We start from the raw sequence: 19,630 nt of genomic DNA on the forward strand, positions 1-19,630 counted from the left end.
AGCAAGCTGGAGCTTCCCTTAAGCTGATGGTTTTGTTCCTCTAGAGCTGGCTGACTGTGATCCCTTGCTCTCCTCCTCACTTGTGTTTCAAAGTTCTCCTTCCTGCAGTTTTCCCTAGTTCTGATCCAGGAACGGCACTGATTTAGGTTAGATGCCTGAATATATTTTTATGTAAAACTTGAAAATACATTTTCTTTTAAGATCTAGTTATCAAATCATGCCTGCCTCCTTACTACTTTGTATCATTTGCCTCGAATGCAGGTGCTTTTTTGTGAAAACCTGCAGTTTTGTACTATCTAAAAATATTGTGATGTTTGCATCTTGATACAGCAGTGTGTCTTTTAACATGATAAAAAAATTTAACCTTCAGTCTGTCTAGAGGGCAGCACATAACATTAGTGGTTCACTCCAAAGCATGAATGGCCTAACTGGTCATGATAAGTATCAAACTGTAGGATTGTAAGCCTGTCTTAGATAAAATGGCAGCCCACAATGAAGACTATCTACAGCAGATTGGTATGTGTTTTACTGAAGTGTGCTATAGTATTTAAGCATAAAGAGTGCAAATTTAACTGCTACGAAAAAAGGGGAGGGCAGAAGATTGAGGATGGTAACCATGGGTGAACTCAGCTCTTCAGTCCCCAGTCCCGTTCCCTGATTAGCTGCAGTGCTGTATGATCTTGGAATGCCTACTGCATCAGAAAAAAAAAATGTGCTGCCTGTTAATTGGTCATACAATTAAATGTTCAGATTTCTGAGACTGTAGCATTAGGGTGAGCCTACCATGTGCCATGCTCAGAGCTCTGTCTTCAGGTCTGGTGGTATGTTCCCAAAACAGAAATCCCTTTAGTGGTTTGTTTTGGTTTTTTTAGGGTAGGTTTCTGATCACTTCTGATACATACCCCCCAAGCCCCTTGGTTTTAAAGTCTTTGACAGTAGGCCCTGGTGAGAGGATGTTAAAGCATGTTAAGGAATCAGCTTGTGAAACAGTTGATAAAGTGTTTGTTCCCCTGTATGGAAACCTGCTCATCCATGTTATCTCCCCAGATTCCTCTGTCTGTCTTAAGTGAGGTTTTACCCATACTATGTAGTGGATCACTGGCTTTGGAGAACAACTAGAAGCCCTTAACTCTGTGTAGCCTGTAATGGGATACTTGCCAAAGCTGAAGGCTGATCGATCTGCACTTTGTTTTCCTGCCTTAATCATGAGGATGGTTCCTCTTTCTTTCTTTTTCCCCTTGTCCCAACAGCTGTGCCGTAAAAGCTTGTGAAAATTGAGTTAAAATGAGGAATCTCCAGACAGGGGTAACAAAGCTGTGTGGTATAGTTGCACCATTACAGGAAGGAATCTGCTGCTTTAGCTGTCCTCACCAAAAAGGTAGAACTAAAGTTCAGGAGAGCCATAAATAATCGGCTGTATTTTCGGAAAGGAGAATGTTAATGTTGTGTTAGTATGTTTGTGGTTAGGTATGTCAGCAGCAGAGCTGGCTCTCTTTCCAGTTTGGGAACCTGGCAGTCAGATCTGGCATACTTTGGAAAAGAGGTACTGACTGCTCTCGATTGTGCAATGTGTTCATGCTTGACTTTGGGTTTTCTGTTGGCTTTTGTTTATAATTTTCTTGAATAATTTGGCTTCCTGTCTCTGTTTTGGTTTAATGTTAGTGTGTGAAGCATGTCTTTCAGTTTATAGACAGATGAATTTTAGTGAAGCAGGTGATGGTATTTACCTTTCATTGTTTTTTGTCTTTGTGTAACCCAAGCTTTAGTCATGTTGTATCTCCTCTTTTGGAGAAACATTGTATGGAATGAGATTCAGAATGGGAATCGTCATGAATGGTGAAGTCTGGGGATAGGAAGGAGTCTTAAGGAGTGGATTTGAACAAGGGATCATAGCATCATTTGTGTGTTATTCAGGAGGCTGAGCTGTATATAGCCCATAATGTGGACATCAGCAGATAAAGACTGTTGTAGATAGTCTGCTCTTCCAAGGACTGTTGGAGCCATGTAGGTACATACCCCTGCTTTCTGTAAGTCATCACTTGCTGGGGTAACTGTAAAGTAGTATTTGAATTATTGAAAACAAAGGAATATTCTATTTGAGGTTAATTTTTAGAACCACAGTTTAAAATTTTCTGTTTAATTATAGCTGTTTCTCTTGGGACATGCTCTAATGCAAGTTTTGCAAATAACAAAATGTGGCTTCTGCTGGGGTTGTTTTGTGACTTCTATTTGTGAAGTGTGGCCCCAGTTTCTGTAGGAAAAACCAAATAAGTTAGGGGCCTTAGTTTCATGAATGATATATGGCTCACTATCCTACTTCTCTGTTCTAGGAGTGTTTCTCAGGAGCTGTCAGAGACGATCCTCACCATGGTAGCTAACTGCAGTAATGTCATGAACAAGGCTAGACAGCCACCACCTGGAGTCATGCCGAAAGGACGCCCGCCCAGTGCTAGCAGCTTGGATGCCATCTCTCCTGTACAGGTAGACAAATAACATGCTGCATTTTGAGAAGTTGGTGTTGATTTAGCATTAGTTCTGCTACACTATTTGAGCTCTTTCAGCAGGACTAAGTAAAACATCATCTGGCTCCCTTAGTTTTATGCTTGCATGTCTAGATAACTTGCTTGTAACTACAGAATAATGCTTGAGGGTTGTAGTTCAGAACTGTTGTTCACTTCACAAATGTCTCTAAGAAGTAACTGAAGTATAGCAGGATGGGAGCACTGAAGAGGGATAGAGATTTGGTTTATTTAAAATAATTGAGGGTTTTTTTAAAGTGCTAAAATTTACTAAGACTTTTGAGAATTAAGCACTGCCTTTGAACCTGATGTGTCTTGTTTGTAGCTTCACGGGCCAAGCAACAGTGCTAGAGCGTAAGGACTTGTTATAACTGGGGCTCTTCAGCTCTCAACTGAACTGCTCTTTTAAAAACAAGGTACATTTAAGTTACTCCCTGCCACTCATCATCCCTTCCTCCTCTGGGAGCAACACATTACAGACAAGTTTTGCTTCTAGCAGTTAACATTCAATGGCAGATTTTAAAGTGGTGACAAGTTTTTTTTCACATGATATAGTGGCAATTCAGCATTTAAGAATGTCTGAAGCATCAGTAGATTACATAAACTACAGAGAGCAGTTTCCTTGTAAATTGTTGCTTTATTGAAGTTGCTCATCAGATGTACTAAATATCTTGGCAACCTGCTGCAAATAACTGATGTGAATAAGTAGAGCAGCAGATGTTAGTCTGTAGTCGTGCTGTCTTGGGTAGATAACACAGTTTTCTGCTGTTCCTAGTCAGGAGCTTTTAACTTATTGCTTTGTTAGCTGGTATTGTGCCTTCCCTCCTACTCATCACCCAGGTCTTAATGCTTTTTATTGAAGACTGCATTCAGGTATTTAGCTGTGAAAAGTGGACATAATGGGATCTTTCAGACAGTCAAAAATATTCTGTAAGCTTGATGTGAAATAGCCTTTGCAAGTTGTGGGGTAAGGTCTGAGGTTGCAAACTGCAGAGCATAAACTAGTATAAATACCTATGTGCTGCTGCTTATAAGCATTTACTGTTGTGTTACACTTAACTAGAGACAATGGAACAATCAGCCTTTTTGTAAAGTGTCTGGTGGAATAGGATTTTATGGGAATGTAGAAGAAAAAGTAAAATTGCATTTTGTAGACAAGCTAATCTTTTGGGGTGATCTGGATGACTTCAGAATTTAAATTAACCATGCAGAAAAGCTCTTCTCAGGAATGTTTTGATATGTAGCTGTTTCTATACAAAACCTGCCAAAAATCAGCTTGATTGTGGTTTATGGATGTCTGTGTATAATCTTCCTTTCTTCATTCAGATTGACTCGCTTGCAGGAATGGCATCTCTTAGTTTAGGTGGCTCAGCTGCTCCTCATACCCAGAGCATGCAAGGCTTCCCTCCAAACTTGGGCTCTGCATTCAGTACTCCTCAGTCACCAGCAAAAGCATTCCCCCCTCTTTCCACTCAAAACCAGACAACAGGTTTCAGTGGCATCGGAGGACTCTCTTCACAGCTTCCAGGTACTGCTATCTGGGTGGAGTGGTTTGTATTTTTGACATGTCAGAGCTAAGGCACTGTCGTTGCTGTGGTTGGAAATACTGGGCAAACAGCTGTGTGTCGTGTGGGAGGGAATTACACAGCCCTTGCTCCTAGGTCACTGCTGAAACAGCACTTCAGAATGTTGCAGCTGCAATAGGTAAAAAGTTTGAGACTCAAGAGGGTGAGTGTTTTGACAGATTTTAGTGGCATTATTTTAGGTTGGGACAGAGATGAAGAATTGCTTGAGATAAAACTGCTTGATACTGGACAGTTAGGCTATATAGCTCTGAGTTCTTGGAAGTGACAAGTGCTGGGACTGATAAGTGCATACTGTGAAGGGTGCAACTGAGATGACCAGTTGCTTGCTTTTCGGTAGGTGGTCTTACTACGGGTAGCCTGACTGGCATAGGAACTGGAGCCCTGGGCCTTCCTGCGGTGAACAATGACCCATTCGTGCAAAGGAAGCTGAGCACATCTGGACTGAACCAGCCTACATTCCAGCAGAGTAAGATGAAACCTTGTAAGTGGTAGTGTTGTCTGTGGCTGTGAAGTGTGACTGTGGTCTGCAGTTAATCTGCATTTCCTTCAGGGGAGGCTTGGATCTGTAGGTGGTAAATGTTAGAAATGTGGCTCTTGTATTAATGCCATTAGTCTGAAAAAGGTGCTTCTAAAGTTCTATACTAAAAGCTTACCAAGTGGCCTGGGGGGAATTTAAAAAAAAAAGCAAGCTGTTAGCATAAAAATACAACATGTTATGGATTTGCATGAACAGTGTGTTTGTGTCCTTTTTTTTGTTGTGCTGTGTTTTGAACAAAAGTGTTGTCCTGCTCTTTACAGAGAATTGTATGCAGCTGGTAAGAGGGTGTTTTTTGTTTTGTAACAAGGTTAAACAAAGCTACCTGGGTAAGGTCCTGTTGCAGCAGAGAACTTGACAGGTGAAGCAGTGAATTAGACTGCAACATTGGATACAAATAAGACTAACAAAAGTTTGTGGGAAGGTGGTTTTTGGAAGGAATAATTTGGTTCCTAATGCTGAGCCATTATCGTAAACTCATTTATGCCTCTGAAGTATGCTTACAATGAAATGTTTAAGCCCTCAAATGTTGCATTTAGGAAGCATAGCCATATGCTAAACCTTCCGCATTGCTGTTATTACATCTGGCTCCTTTGATAGCTCCTCCATAAAAACAAAGTTACTGATCTCTACAGATGTGCAGTGGACGTGGCTGTAGTGACCATTTTTGGGCTTCAACATTCAGTATAAACTTGCTTGAAGCTCACTGGCTGGCCTGAAAGTTTGTGTGAAAGTTTGTCTGCATGTTAGTGTTGTATAGCATGCTTTATTCTAGTCTGTTTTGCATTCATTTAGTTTAGGTGTCAGTTGAGGTTAGTTTGGGTTGCAGTGGGTTCTAGGAATACAACAGTATGAGGTTAATTCTATCTTAGGATTCAGTTCTTTTGCATAAATACAACATACTGAAAACGGATTTTTAAATCACAATTCCTGTCTACTGGAAAGGTTAAATATCCTGCTTTTCAGGAGAACTAGCAGGTTTTGTGTAGATCAGAAGAGTTGAAAAGGGCTAGGTGAAATCCTGACTGCCTGAAGTTGTTCTGAGCATGATACCTCTTCTGTCTTTTAACAGCTGACTTATCTCAGGTGTGGCCAGAGGCTAATCAGCACTTTAGCAAAGAAATAGATGATGAGGCAAACAGCTACTTCCAGCGTATTTACAACCATCCACCACATCCGACCATGTCTGTAGATGAGGTGAGTTCCCTTCTGTAGCAGTTGCATTACTTGTCCAGAGGTTTTCTATAAAGTTGGTAGTAATTATTCCTTCGTGTATTAGTTCTAGTGGAAAACAATAAAGGGCTAGTTTTAGATGCTTGCAGGATTGCTTTTTTGCTTGGTTGAAATTGTATATTTGTAAGGCAGCATGCTTTCAGAGTAAATTTGCAGCTGATCATTACTCAGCTTTGACTTCTATGGACTGAAGACCTTAGATGTCTAACTAATGCTCCTAAAATGATGCTAAGTGGGAAGAGTTCAATGTGGAGTGGAAGCTTGTATGTTCAAATAAGTGCTAAAGTGTGCCTTTAAACAGTCTGTATAAATTATACTTATCTTGAATATATTTGTTTTTAAAGTATCTAAAAATGGCTACAATTTCTAAATATATAAAGGTGTCCAAAGTTCTACCTTCTGAGCTTTGATAATTATTTTGGTTAGTCTCTATGAGAGTAATTATCAGTCTGATGTGCTTGCTCTTTGAAGTACTTCAAATTTACTTTAATATATTTGTGTGGTTATAAATAATGGAAGATTCTCATTTTTCTAATTTTGAAGCAATGGACTGGGCAGTCACAAAAGTTTTGTGAAGACAGTTACTTGAAAGGGGAGAAAACAAAAGTCTGAAGAGGAAGCTCGTTGTAGTGATGTAGAGTCTGCTGGCTAATATGATATTTTCTTGAGGCAGTTGTTATGCAGTCTAGCTCGTGGTAGTGCAATTTACCTTAGTGGTTGCAAGCACTCTTGAAACCTGAAGATGTGGAAGGGCTGAAATAAAGCAAATCTGTTGGTAATAATTTCCAATTTCTTTGCAGGTCTTAGAAATGCTGCAGAGGTTTAAGGACTCCAACATTAAACGGGAACGAGAAGTGTTTAACTGTATGCTGAGGAACTTGTTTGAGGAATACCGTTTCTTTCCCCAGTACCCAGATAAAGAGCTGCACATAACAGCCTGCCTCTTTGGTGGGATAATAGAGAAAGGACTGGTTACTTATATGGCATTGGGCCTGGCCCTGCGCTATGTTCTTGAAGCCTTACGAAAGCCTTTTGCATCCAAAATGTACTATTTTGGTATTGCTGCACTAGATAGATTTAAAAATAGGTGAGTGTGGTTTTTGGTAATACCTGTAACAGTACACATAATGTCTTGTTAACCTTGAACCTGCTCTAATTATGCAGTACAAGATTGCTTATATGTGTTATAAATTTACACATCTCACCTTCAGGATTACTTTAGTGATAATGCTGAGCTGAAACAAAATGTGCTAATATGCTAGTTAAAGGTTGACTTTTAAAATCAAAATGTTCGGTGTGGTACCTGTATAAATGTGGGACAAACTGAGATACTGAAACTATGTAGTGGACTTTGTTTATAAAAAAAATTCAGTGAAATGTTGAGTTAGATGAAGTTGTCAGCTTGTTAGAAATGTTAGAATGTGAATGTAATTACTCTTTACAGGTGCATTCTAATGGAGTGCTATTTGCACTATTCATTACTGAAAGACTGGCTAGGAACTAAGCTCTAGGACTTTGGTTTTACACAGAAATCTCAAGTATGGCGAAATAGCTCAAAAAAAAGTGCTTTCTCAAAGCTTTGAATGGATTGCAGATAGAGGAAACTCTCGTGGCAGGCTGCCATAGTAGGCAGGATTGTACACCCATGGGAAAAATTTCCATTCTGCAAGGAGATACTTGAACTTGAAAAGTATTAGAAAGCTTCCTGGAATTTAATAACTAGAAATGTGTGGACCTGAAGTGTGGACTCATAAGGAGCATGTTATCTTCTGTCCTTATTCTTCTTTTATAGTTCATTTGCCCTGCAGTATTTCATCTGTAGTAAAAGCTGTTGCTTGCAGCATTCATGCTTGGATATTGTGTTGTAGAGTTAGCTGAACAGAATGACTGAAGACACTTAAGGCAGACATACTTGAGACTTTGCCACCATCTTACTCCTCTTAAGAACCATTTTTAAGTGGGACCTAAAGATTTGAGTCTCAATGACTAGTAGCAGTGTCTAGCATTCGTAAGTGGAACTATAATACTTGCTGTGCATAGGTGAAGCTTCTGTCTTGGGTGTTAGGGGCAGTCTGGTTTGCTGTTTAAAATGCGCTGAGCCAGACTACAAATTACTTACCCAATAATCTTACTGCAAACACTGAATATAAAAGCAATTGTGTGCTCAGTCAGAAGTATTAAGATGTAGGATAAGATGAGTTGCTGTGAAGAAACCTTGCGTTTTGCTGTTAAATGAATCCATTTCAAATGGGTTTTGCAACAAAAAGTACTTTGTAGAAAATGCTTTGTTTATAGCACAGCTGCTGTAAGCAGTCCAGAAGTAATTCTGTGATGTGGTATGGGAATGACATACCAGTGTTATATTTGTATTTCTCTGTAATACTGTTTTTGATCTGGGCTTATGTTTCTGACTAATGCATATTTTTGTCTGACAGATTGAAGGACTATCCCCAGTATTGTCAGCACTTGGCTTCTATTAGTCACTTTATACAGTTCCCACATCATTTACAGGAGGTGAGTGTGTTCTTATTAGCACACTAGCTTTCTATGATTTCAGATTCTTTTGAGCAATTTCCTGTTTTCCTTTGGAAGAATAGTTTGTGCTGTCACAATTTTAGATAGGGTACATCCACATAATCAAATGCCTTTTCTTAGGTTTTGCCATGGGATGGGGGGGACAGGTGATGGTGGTTATCTGGTACCTCTTCTATTTCCATAAATCTGTTAGGGTTGCTTATGTTGAAATAACTGCCTGAATATACCTGCATGATCAACCAGTGCACATGGGCATGGCCAAAGGTTTTAAAGGCCTTCAGTGCATTCATGTTCCAGTCCTGTAAGGATTTGGAGTTCTCTTCTAAAATAGAGGGCATTCAACTGGGTTTATACAGTTTCATACTCAAACCTGCTAAAGTAATCCAGATGAAGGTGAGAAAAACTTCATTCCTGAAGCTCTGATCAGAGTAATGGAAATACTGTGTAGTCCAAGGAGTAAAAGCAGTGGTGATCATACAGTGTCTGCCTTGAAGGTACTTTCATTGGTGGAAATACAGAAAAGCTAATGCCAGTGGCAGGGCTTGAGAACATAATCTAAATAAGGAAAAATGTTTAGCTGTAACATTAAGGTAGAGAGGCCATCTACCCAAAGCTGCGAAGTCCAGTAGCAGTGTGTTTCACTAACAGGTTTCAGACCATATCCCTTAAATGATAGTATGTTGTCTGATGTTACAGATTTCTGGGTAAATGTATTATGGTGGGGAGGAAACTTCCTTTCTACTATGGAGCTACTTTAGAGGATGTAAAAACTTAGTTGGACACTTCAGAACTGTGCTTTTGCTTATTCACTGTGAACTTCAGGCTTGACTGTTTGTATGTAGCTGCAGGAGTCCTTGCGGAAGACTTCTTAACCTGCTTTGTAACAAGGTTCTTCATAATCACATGTTTCTCTTGTGCTCTTGCCCCTCTTTTGCTCTGCTGTCCCAGGCCTGCAGAGATGGGGATTTCTGGGTAGTGCTCTGTAAAATTTTAAGTATGTAGAGCCCCTTGACACTTGGTCAGCCTGTTGAGGTCAGAGGTAGAGCTTGAGGCTCTTCTCCAATAAGAAAGTAAATAGTGACAAGACAGGCTTTATAAGGGTGTTCAGTTGTCTTGCAGATTCCCTTAAGGGCATTAGTGTCAAGTGTTTGAAAGATTGTTGGCAAACCTTTACTCTGCTCACGCTAAAACTCAGACTGTAGTTCTGTTGCTGTGTGTGAACTTTTGTATGTGCTTGTTTACCCTATTTTAGTACATAGAATATGGACAGCAATCCAGAGATCCTCCTGTGAAGATGCAGGGTTCAATCACCACCCCTGGAAGTATTGCACTTGCCCAGGCTCAGGCCCAGGCCCAGGTTCCAGCAAAAGCTCCTCTTGCTGGCCAAGTCAGCACTATAGTAACCACCTCAACCACCACCACTGTTGCAAAAACCATTACAATCACCCGACCAACGGGAGTCAGCTTCAAGAAAGACGTGCCGGTAAGCATTCTGTCACTCCAGTGTCCTTACTGGAGTAGCAAAGGAGTTAAGTTGCTGATCTGTGTTGAGTACATGGAGACAAAATCCAATTTAACTTCTATACTACAAGTTTTCAAACTGTGATCCATATTTTATGTCTAAAGCATATAACCTTTTCAAATGACCAGCATTTTTGTAGGGAAGGCATTTTTGATCATGAAACTATAGAATTACTAGGGTGTCATGTAGAAATGTGTTTATTAAGGCTTTAATTATCAGGACACTTACAGAACCGTTGTTTCTGTTAATGACTTGCAGTAGGAGTCTTGAAATAATTGGCAGCTGCTATTCTGCTTGGGGCTTGAGAACACTTACTGCACACTAAATCACATTTGACCTACCAGTTCTAACTGCGTTAGGTTTTTCAAATCTTTAGTCACTTAGGTAAACATATCTCTGAACTGCTAGTCAAAGTTATTACAGGGTTGACAGATTGATAACGTTGGCTATTCCACAGAAAGTGCTGGGGCATGCTTGGTCCCAAATGTATGCTGAGGATGCACAGAGCTGTTACTGTGTGATAAGTAATGCACTGTAAAGTCAAGCCTGTCTTGCTTCCCAGTACTGTCTTTGTATAGCCCTCCTAGAAGAAGCTTTTCAAATTCAAGGAGGCGGAAGCCAAAGGTGGCTGAAAATGTTGTGAACAAACTGTGGGGGACAGTTCATACTGTAGCTGTTAATTTCTCTCACACCTGATTATATCATGTAGATAGCTGTTAATTTGAGGTGTTTATATTTTCCAATTTTAAACTCAAGTCATGACTGATATTTAAAACTATCTGCTTTCCCCTTAATTGCAGTGTACCAGGTGCTAAAGACTTTGGGTTCAGACTTGCAGCTGCAGGGACATGGGTCACATTCTGTTGACTTACATTTGGCGTGCTTTTTCAGACACAAACCTGTGGGATTTCTCCTTCCCAAATCAGCACTGAAGTGCTTCTGGAGATTCGCTACTGCACTATGTACCACTCACTATTGTACTATGATTTTTCTCCAGGCTAATAGGGTATGCAGGCTGTTAGCCTAATGGGTGCCGTTGCAGTGGCACCTGTTATATATGAATGTAAATGCTAGAGGTTTTTTTGTACAGCAGCATTCTTCTGCTGAGTATTGATCATCATTTGTAGAGTAAAAAAAAAAAAGAAAATCACGCGGCTCTGTTAGAGTGCTGCCGAAAATGGATCTGAGACTGTAGATGTCACCTGATAAAGCTCAATTCCTTTTTTTGCTTGACAGAACAGAGCAAAAGTTTCTTTTGGTGTTGCCTCTGTGTAGTGTCTTATTCGTAACTTCTTGTTCTCTCTCCAGCCTTCTATTAATACTACCAATATTGATACACTGTTAGTAGCAACAGATCAAACTGAGAGAATTGTGGAACCTCCAGAGAATGTCCAGGAAAAAATTGCTTTCATCTTCAATAATCTGTCTCAGTCAAATATGACACAGAAGGCAAGTATGGAAGAACACTAGTAAAATTATTTTTTTATGTATTTCTGAAAGTCCGTTCTAAAGTGGTGGGTGATGATGTTTCTACAGAAATTCCAACTTGCAGAAAATTAGGAGGGAGCACACTGTAAAGAAATAGTAGTTTCCAACACTTTTTGCTTGAATGTCTTCAGAGATACAATTTTTCAGGGAAAGGTGAGATGGGTAAAAGATAGCTGTTTTTAATCTTGCTTTCTCCTACAAGTCTCCTTGTTCCTGTGTAGCCAGATCGTTTATACTAACGTATTACATGTCAGCAATGCTTTGTTTTCAGGAAAGCATGTCCAGCAGATGCCCAGAATAACCACTGGATAGTCCTTTCTGATGGTTTTTGTCATTTGAAAGAACTGAAAAATACTAATGCAAGTTTCTGAAAAACATTAACACAAGTTTGAACAAAAATTCACATTGTAAATGGGCTGGGTACCACTTAATATTGCAAGGTTAAGCTGATGGACTCTTGTATTTCAAGCTGAAATTCAGGGAATTTTTTCTGAACTAGTAGAAATCTGCAGTACTGCTGCAGCCAGTGCTATCTGTCTTGTGGACAGATGGCTTTAATGTAAAATGCTGACATGTATTTTGCAGTTATCTGGTAAAAAGTTGAAAAGTGGGGGAGAGGTAAACTATTATGCCTTGCTGATTTTGATTGAGTCCTTACTGGTTGACCATATCTTTGGATGATGAGACACTGATTTCAAAGCATTATTTAAAAAAAAAAAAAAAAAACAAAAAACAAAAAAAAAAAAAAAACAAACCCAACCTTTGTGTTAAAAGCAATTGACTGACTGTGACTGTGATGGTCAGAGCTGACCCAAAAAGTTTTTGGTCGTCTTCTTATATCTTCTATGGCGTGCTTCTTCTTTGGTATGGAGACAGGTTGAAGAATTGAAGGAAACGGTGAAAGAAGAGTTCATGCCTTGGGTATCACAGTATCTTGTGATGAAGAGAGTCAGTATTGAGCCTAATTTTCACAGCTTATATTCAAACTTCCTTGACACACTTAAGAATCCAGAGTTTAATAAAATGGTTCTGAATGAAACCTACAGAAATATCAAGGTGAGTAGCACAAGTTTTCTAATACTTAGTAGATTTAAAGGTTTAGGAGCATGCTGTTCTCCTCATGCTGCTTGCTTACTATGGTGCTGATTTTCAAATATGGAATATCATTCAAAAATCTACTTGCTAGCTTACAGTTAAACTAACAAGTTACTTTTAGGGTTCTTCTGGTTTCAGTCAGGAATGTACCAAAGACTTAATTCAAATTGTATAATGAGAGGGTAAATCTGCATTTGAATTCATTTATGTAGGTTGACTCTAAATTTGTGTGAGGCTTGCAAATTATAACCTAGGGGAAAATTGCTTATGGTTTAAGTTCTTTTGTGCAGGGAAAGTATAAAGATAAGAAAACCACACTCTGCTCTTCTGGTCAAAGAACAACAAAGGGGAAGGGGAGGGTTTAGGAAGTGGGAGTGTAACAACCAAAATTCACTAGAAGGCAAAGATGATGTGATGGGGAGGAGGAGGGAGAAGCGGCAGCCCAGAAGAGATGAGTGGATGAAACAAGTTTGTCAAGCAAGCACTACTTTTAAACCTGTTGGTGGAATTTCCTGACCACCATGGGTTACGCTGTAGTGCAAAAGAATCTCCTGGCTCTTCAGAGCATAGCTGACCTTGCTCTGTTCAGCTGATGCTTCTCTGAAGCTAAGGAACAGAACTAACAGCAGAATACTTGTGACATGATTTAAGTCTGGAAGTGAGAATTAAATGGTTTCCCAAGAAGTGCAAACTGTAGCCTTCAGGTCTGATGAAGCATTAAAAGGAAGCATTGCCTTCACAAGTTACACTTTACTCAGTGAGTAGTCGTAACAATCTTGACACAGTAAATGGTGAGGTCTGGAAAAGTGTAATGCTTTTTGATCCTCTTGAAAGAAAGGAATTTTGAAATCATTACAGGGCAGATTTATGGGGTGCTGCCTTGAAGCAAAGACTGCTCTTGAGTATCTCTGTAATGTGACAGTAGCTCAGAACTTAATGTTCTAAAACTTTACATCTTAAGTCAGATCAGCTGTTGGATTTTGTTTTGAATCTGATTATCTTCCAGTTGTTGCTCAAGTTGCTTTTTTTCATTAGGTGCTACTGACATCAGATAAAGCTGCAGCCAACTTCTCAGACCGTTCCTTGTTGAAGAACCTTGGTCACTGGCTGGGAATGATTACGCTGGCTAAAAATAAGCCCATCTTGCACACGGTGAGCTTCTGTCTTTACAGATTTGTTTGGCATGAAACCAGGACAAAAGTATAATTCCAGAGTGGGTCATTTAAGACTTATAAATATTTTTTTATATCAGAAAAGTTAGTAGTTAAGTTCTTGTCAAATAAAGTAATTAATCCCATGTAAAAATGTATATCTATAAATCTTTGTTCAAAAAGTAACTGCTGCTCAGCAGTCTAAAATTCAAGGACCATCTTGACTTAACTTTGCCAGTATGTCCTATAAGGAAATAGTGTTTAAGTGGAATTTTTGCAGTGTGCTTGCTGTTCTCTCCACCCTCTTCGCCTTTTCAATTGTTGATGGTATTTTTCAGGATTTGGATGTGAAATCGCTACTACTGGAAGCATACGTTAAGGGACAGCAGGAATTGCTTTATGTAGTGCCATTTGTTGCCAAAGTCTTAGAATCCAGTGTCAGGAGTGTGGTAAGTGACTTTGTGCTGACAGAGTTATTGCTCAAGTGGCAAAATAAGTATTGCAGAAAGTAATTAGCTTTCTTCACAAAGTGATAACTGATTGAATTTCATGGAGAGGAAGAAAAGGGATATAAGGGCTTAAAGTGAAGGAGTTCTGTTTTGAGGGAAAGTACATGGCCTGTGCCTTTTTTTTTTGCAGCCTAAATTGAGCTGAACTGTACTGTGGTATCCCTGAATAGAACTCTGTTGAGAAACGGAAGGATGCCATTGAAGTGGTTCTAGGATCTATTTTTTTAATTCTCCCTGCCCCTCTTTGACCCTAGTCAACTCTTGTCAGTTCTGCTTGACATAGAACTGATCTGTCAGAAGGACCAAGTCATTGCGTTTCTAGTTTAATGTTCAGCTAGCTTCCTAATCTAGTTCCAGTCAGAATACTAAATTCAGCCTTAAGTGCACCTGTACAAACTTTTCCATAGCTGTATGCACACATGTTCACATATCAAAAATTTCCAGTCATAAGTTATTCAAATAATTTAAGAAGTTTGTGTAATTCTGCTCTTCTCTTTGTTTTAGGTCTTCAGGCCTCCAAACCCATGGACAATGGCCATTATGAATGTTTTAGCTGAGCTACATCAAGAACATGATCTAAAAGTAAACTGTTTTTCTTTTCTATACCTACTGAGTGTGAGGTTTTCTTGACAATACCGGTCAAGAAGGATGTTGTGAAGGACCAAATTTCGCTTCTTGCTGCTTTAGCGTGGGGAGAATTTGGCATTGCTTAATTTGGTAGAACTTGGATGAAACTCTTCTCCTGTGAGGTCGGCATGCAAGATAGTTGTCTAATCCTCAGTCACTATTAAAGCCTCTAAAAGGCATGGGGTTAGAATGGGAAGCTTGGGAGTCGAGTGGCCCAGTAAACGTTTCGGGTATTTTCCTTGTGACATAACCTAAACTAGAATTGTTGTGCAGTTGAATCTGAAGTTTGAGATTGAGGTGCTCTGCAAGAATCTTGCACTAGACATCAATGAGCTGAAACCTGGAAGTCTCCTGAAAGATAAGGATCGTCTGAAAAATCTGGATGAGCAGCTGTCTGCTCCAAAGAAGGATGTGAAGCAGCCAGAAGAGCTACCACCCATCACAACTACTAGTAAGTACTTTTCATATAGAACCCAGAACCACACTATAGAAGTTCAATTAAGACAGGTTATGCTATTGCAAAGAAAAATGTGAAGCTGCGTAACGCTGGTATAACATTGCTGAATGCTTGGGAGCACTTGGATAGTTTTGTAACAGAAGTAGGTGTACGGAGTTTGGAGGTGGAAAGGGAGTGGAAGCTATTCTGAGGACTAATTTTACACATGCTGTGTTTAGCTAGCTACTCCTTAGAAGGGAGTGAAGCAGGATGATCTATTAACAAGATATCAGGGGCTAAACTGTGTTGTAACAAACAGCTCTGTTAATATGTGCTGAAGCTAGTTTGATACTAATTGGGAAAATGGAGAATAAAAATTGCTTGATAAGTTTAGGAGGCTTCATGATTGAACTGCAAAATTTTTGTTTCTTGGTCACTTGCTGGTTTAAATGAGAATTGTATACTTCTGTTATAAGCATTTGCTCTTCAGTAATGGTTCACTACAAACATTCTTGTATTCTATAGCTGCTTCTACAACTCCAGCTACCAGCACCACTTGTACAGCCACGGTTCCTCCACAGCCTCAGTACAGTTATCATGACATCAATGTCTATTCTTTAGGAGGGTTGGCTCCACATATTACCTTAAATCCGACGGTAAGTTTTAGAGCTGATTTGGTTTGCTAAAAGAATTCTTGCCACCAGTATTGCCACATCTCAGCTAGTGGGAGCAGCATTTGGTAAGTTGAAGCTATTGGAGAGCCACTTCTCAAAAGTAATGAGGAGGGTGAATGCTAACAAGTAATGAAATGGAGAACTTCAGGGGTGGCTAGTAGCTATATTAGCTAACAAAATTTCACATGGTCAAGTGATTCTTTGCTGTGACACTTACATTAGTATCCAGTTTATTTCTGGCAATAAGTGTCGGTTGAGATAGTTGCTATCAGGACTCAAGCTTAAAAGGAGCTTCTCTGCTCCTTAAGAGCAACTTAGCTCTTAAGTTAGTCTTTGCATTGTGCTTGGCTGCAACTTTGGAAGAAAAATGGTCGTATGTCCCAGTTTTATAATTATCAAACTGATATTGTAATAGCTGCATGTGGAACATAGGAGTGCTGCACTGTAGACAAGCTGTGACAGTGAACTTGAAAGTTTTTCAGAACATGTGAATGTCTAGGATAGATGGGATTTTTTTATTCTCACTTAACTTTCCTAATCTTCCTCCAGATTCCACTGTTTCAAGCCCACCCGCAGTTGAAGCAGTGTGTGCGGCAGGCAATAGAACGAGCAGTGCAAGAGCTTGTCCATCCGGTGGTCGATCGGTCCATTAAGATTGCCATGACTACCTGTGAGCAGATAGTGAGGAAGGACTTTGCACTGGATTCAGAGGAGTCACGAATGCGTGTGGCCGCACACCATATGATGCGGAACCTGACTGCTGGGATGGCCATGATTACCTGCAGGGAGCCTTTGCTGATGAGCATAGCTACCAACTTGAAAAATAGTTTTGCTACTGCACTGAGGGTAAGAGTTGCATCATCTGAAGCTTATTTCCAGCTTATAGGACTGTAGACATCCAGCATTAGCAAATCAGTTCTCCACACTGTAGACTTGTTGATTAATTACATGGCTTAACTAGTGTGTACATGAATTTAGTGGACAGGTTTCTCATGACTTGTGGAATTACAGTGAAAAAACTGTGCTGAAATAACAGCTCATGTCAAACACTCTTAAGCTGGTAAAGTGGATCTTGCTATGTTACACACAAACTTCCTGACTGCCTTTTTATTTTGCACCAGTGTTCTCTCCAGTTTGATCACGTTGCAGAAGCCTTGAAGTACTTATCTTTTTGTGGGTTTTGAGGTAGAAAAGCTAGAGTGGGGAGGACTGAATTGATTCTGGGACTTTCTGGTGGTGTCTTAGATTGTCTCAGCAAGCATGTATGTTTCAGGCAGATTTTATTTACTTGTGCTGTTAGCAGATATGTAGCTAAGATTTTTCTGCATGGTTTGTTAATTTGTTGGGTTTTCTGGAGGATATTTTCAGGTCTCTTCATGAATAAAATTTGAGCTGCAGTGCTAGCTTCCCCTTCTTGGCTAAACGAACACAGTTCATGAACTGTTGGGCAGAACAGTAGCTGCTACCCAGAAAACTGTCACTGAAGAACGTGTGTAGGCAAAAGTCATTCAAATTTTGTGGAAGGCTTGGTGCTAATGTATCATGGTGCGTGTAAAAATGTCATGAATGGTATGAAAATGGAGCAACATTTTAGTCAAGTTTGGGGTTTTGGGGGGTTTTTTAATCCCTGAAGATGTGTGAAATTGATATGGGGCCAGTTGTTATCAAGGAGGTTTTCTTAAGGAGTAATTATACAAAACATTGCGTTGCAGAAGAAAGTGCTGTACAAGACATCAAAAGATTCACATCTGGCTTAAGCAGTGTAGTTTTCAGGAATTAATGAAGTAGGGGTAGATCCTAATGGACTAGGAAATCCTAGTAGATTAGACTGTGTTTATATGTGTATACCATTTCCAGTGGGAGTTGCTGCTTGGCACCCTGGAAAATAAGTCTGTCTGTTCCTGTTCAGGGTTCTCTCAAAGCAGACTCCTGAGAAGAGAAGAAGAAAATCTGTATCAGAAAGGGAACCCACTGAAAAAGGCTTACAACTACTGTTTTGCATTGTTAGCGATGCACCTCTATATCTTCTGATTACAACCTAGGAAGCAGAAAAACTTTTACGCTGTGATGTGAGGCTTGCTTTTCCTGCATTAGCATCTGTTGTATGTGTGTCAGTCTAAAGCAGAGCTTTATTTCTATGCCCTGGAGATAGGTTGGTGGAGAAGATGGAGAACCTCCTGCTGTTTTGTTCCTTGTTGAAAGCCTTTACTGTCATCTTGCCTACATGTTTTATTCAAAGCTATGCAAAATTAAGTTTATTATTGTATATTCCATGCAAAGAGTGCATTCCTAAGAGCATTTCTTCTTATTGCTGGTTTTCGGTATAGGCAGTGGTGTGGATTTTAAGGCTAGCAACATACTGGGAAAATTTACAGCTGTCACTGATTATTGTGATTTTCAATAGGCAGCCTCCCCACAACAGAGGGACATGATGGAGCAGGCAGCAGCCCAGTTAGCGCAGGATAACTGTGAGCTAGCATGCTGCTTTATCCAGAAGACGGCTGTGGAAAAGGCAGGCCCTGAGATGGACAAGAGGCTCGCAACTGTAAGTATGGAGCTGCTGTCTTTTATAAAGTATTATATGTGCTCAAATACATTCAGACTCAGTGTCTAAAATTCAATGTGGTGTTTGGATTTTTCCCCAGGAGTTTGAGCTCAGAAAACATGCTAGACAAGAGGGTCGTCGGTACTGTGATCCTGTTGTGTTAACTTACCAGGCTGAGCGGATGCCGGAACAGATCAGGTTAAAGGTGAGGGTATTAACTGCGCTATGTTCTGATGCTGCTCTTCTCCCCATCCTGATGATAAAAAGTAGATGGCACAGCTTCACCTAAGCAATCCTGTATATTTTCAGTCTTGTCTAACAGTGCAACTGCTATTAGATTGATTAGTAATGGAAACACATGAATATGTTGTTCCAAAATGGGTGTTCATTCCATTTTCCTCAATTTCTTGAGGACATTAAAAGTCCTGTCTCTTCTTCTGTGCTGTTCCTTTCACTGAAAGATGGCTAGTCTGTTTTGTTGTCTTGTTGTTTTTATATTTTATTCCCTTAAAGGACATGTCATGTGCTATCAGCAGAGCGTGACTTTTGTGCATCAGACACACATGAAGCCAGTATTCAGTTATTCCTGTTTCTGGGAATGTGAGTTGCAGTTGTAGAGCAAAAATGCTCCTGTTTGGAGGTGTGGCAGGAGAGATAGGACCTCAGCGCAGAGCAGCCAAATCCTACTTCTTGATGTCTATGCCACTCTGTTTAAGAATGTGACTGAGCAGCTACCTGTTACACAAACTGCCTTCATTTCTTACTGCCACAGTGATTAACAATGAGGTTAATGCCTGTTCTTTTCATTGCAAAGGTTGGAGGTGTGGACCCAAAACAGCTGGCTGTTTATGAAGAGTTTGCACGCAATGTCCCTGGCTTCTTGCCTACCAATGACTTAACTCAGCCTACAGGATTCTTGGCTCAGCCCATGAAGGTAGAGATTTCTGAATTAATCGGCTTGAGAGTACTATAGCCCTTTTGGTGAATGTTGTGGAACTTGTGTCCTTTGCTAGAAGACTAGTAAGAATCAGGCATTTGTATTGCTTGGGAATAGTGGTTGAAAGATGAATTAGTTTTATGTTGCCATTAGTTTGACATCAAAACTTATATCCAGTCTTAGGGGTTTGTAACCCAAATTGGGACAAGATCTGCAAGTTATGATTTACTACATGTAG

General features: G+C 39.9%; 1 protein-coding gene and 2 non-coding genes across 16 annotated transcripts in view; all 3 read left to right on the forward strand.

Annotated features, from left to right (window-relative positions):
• CNOT1 (CCR4-NOT transcription complex subunit 1) overlaps positions 1 to 19,630 on the forward strand; it is a 59,765-nt gene that overhangs the window by 26,183 nt on the left and 13,952 nt on the right. For 8 of the 14 annotated variants that reach the window (XM_030024949.2, XM_030024955.2, XM_030024951.2 and 5 more), the window contains exons 17-34: positions 2,331 to 2,481; positions 3,846 to 4,047; positions 4,440 to 4,586; positions 5,713 to 5,837; positions 6,674 to 6,960; positions 8,309 to 8,387; positions 9,661 to 9,891; positions 11,239 to 11,379; positions 12,295 to 12,474; positions 13,549 to 13,665; positions 14,003 to 14,113; positions 14,678 to 14,755; positions 15,074 to 15,251; positions 15,762 to 15,892; positions 16,460 to 16,756; positions 18,315 to 18,455; positions 18,556 to 18,660; positions 19,270 to 19,389. In XM_030024949.2, coding sequence (XP_029880809.1) covers positions 2,331 to 2,481; positions 3,846 to 4,047; positions 4,440 to 4,586; positions 5,713 to 5,837; positions 6,674 to 6,960; positions 8,309 to 8,387; positions 9,661 to 9,891; positions 11,239 to 11,379; positions 12,295 to 12,474; positions 13,549 to 13,665; positions 14,003 to 14,113; positions 14,678 to 14,755; positions 15,074 to 15,251; positions 15,762 to 15,892; positions 16,460 to 16,756; positions 18,315 to 18,455; positions 18,556 to 18,660; positions 19,270 to 19,389 — 2,821 coding nt within the window. The remainder of the gene's footprint in view (positions 1 to 2,330; positions 2,482 to 3,845; positions 4,048 to 4,439; positions 4,587 to 5,712; positions 5,838 to 6,673; positions 6,961 to 8,308; positions 8,388 to 9,660; positions 9,892 to 11,238; positions 11,380 to 12,294; positions 12,475 to 13,548; positions 13,666 to 14,002; positions 14,114 to 14,677; positions 14,756 to 15,073; positions 15,252 to 15,761; positions 15,893 to 16,459; positions 16,757 to 18,314; positions 18,456 to 18,555; positions 18,661 to 19,269; positions 19,390 to 19,630) is intronic. The other 6 variants (XM_030024953.2, XM_030024958.2, XM_030024952.2 and 3 more) reach the window with 3 other exon arrangements.
• Positions 2,808 to 2,943, forward strand: LOC115346668. The gene has a single exon (XR_003925195.1). It is a non-coding gene; the product is annotated as a small nucleolar RNA SNORA50 (small nucleolar RNA).
• LOC115346667 lies at positions 12,994 to 13,132 on the forward strand. The gene has a single exon (XR_003925194.1). It is a non-coding gene; the product is annotated as a small nucleolar RNA SNORA46 (small nucleolar RNA).

The sequence above is a fragment of the Aquila chrysaetos genome, chromosome 9 (assembly GCF_900496995.4).
Source record: "Aquila chrysaetos chrysaetos chromosome 9, bAquChr1.4, whole genome shotgun sequence".
NCBI lineage: Eukaryota > Metazoa > Chordata > Aves > Accipitriformes > Accipitridae > Aquila > Aquila chrysaetos.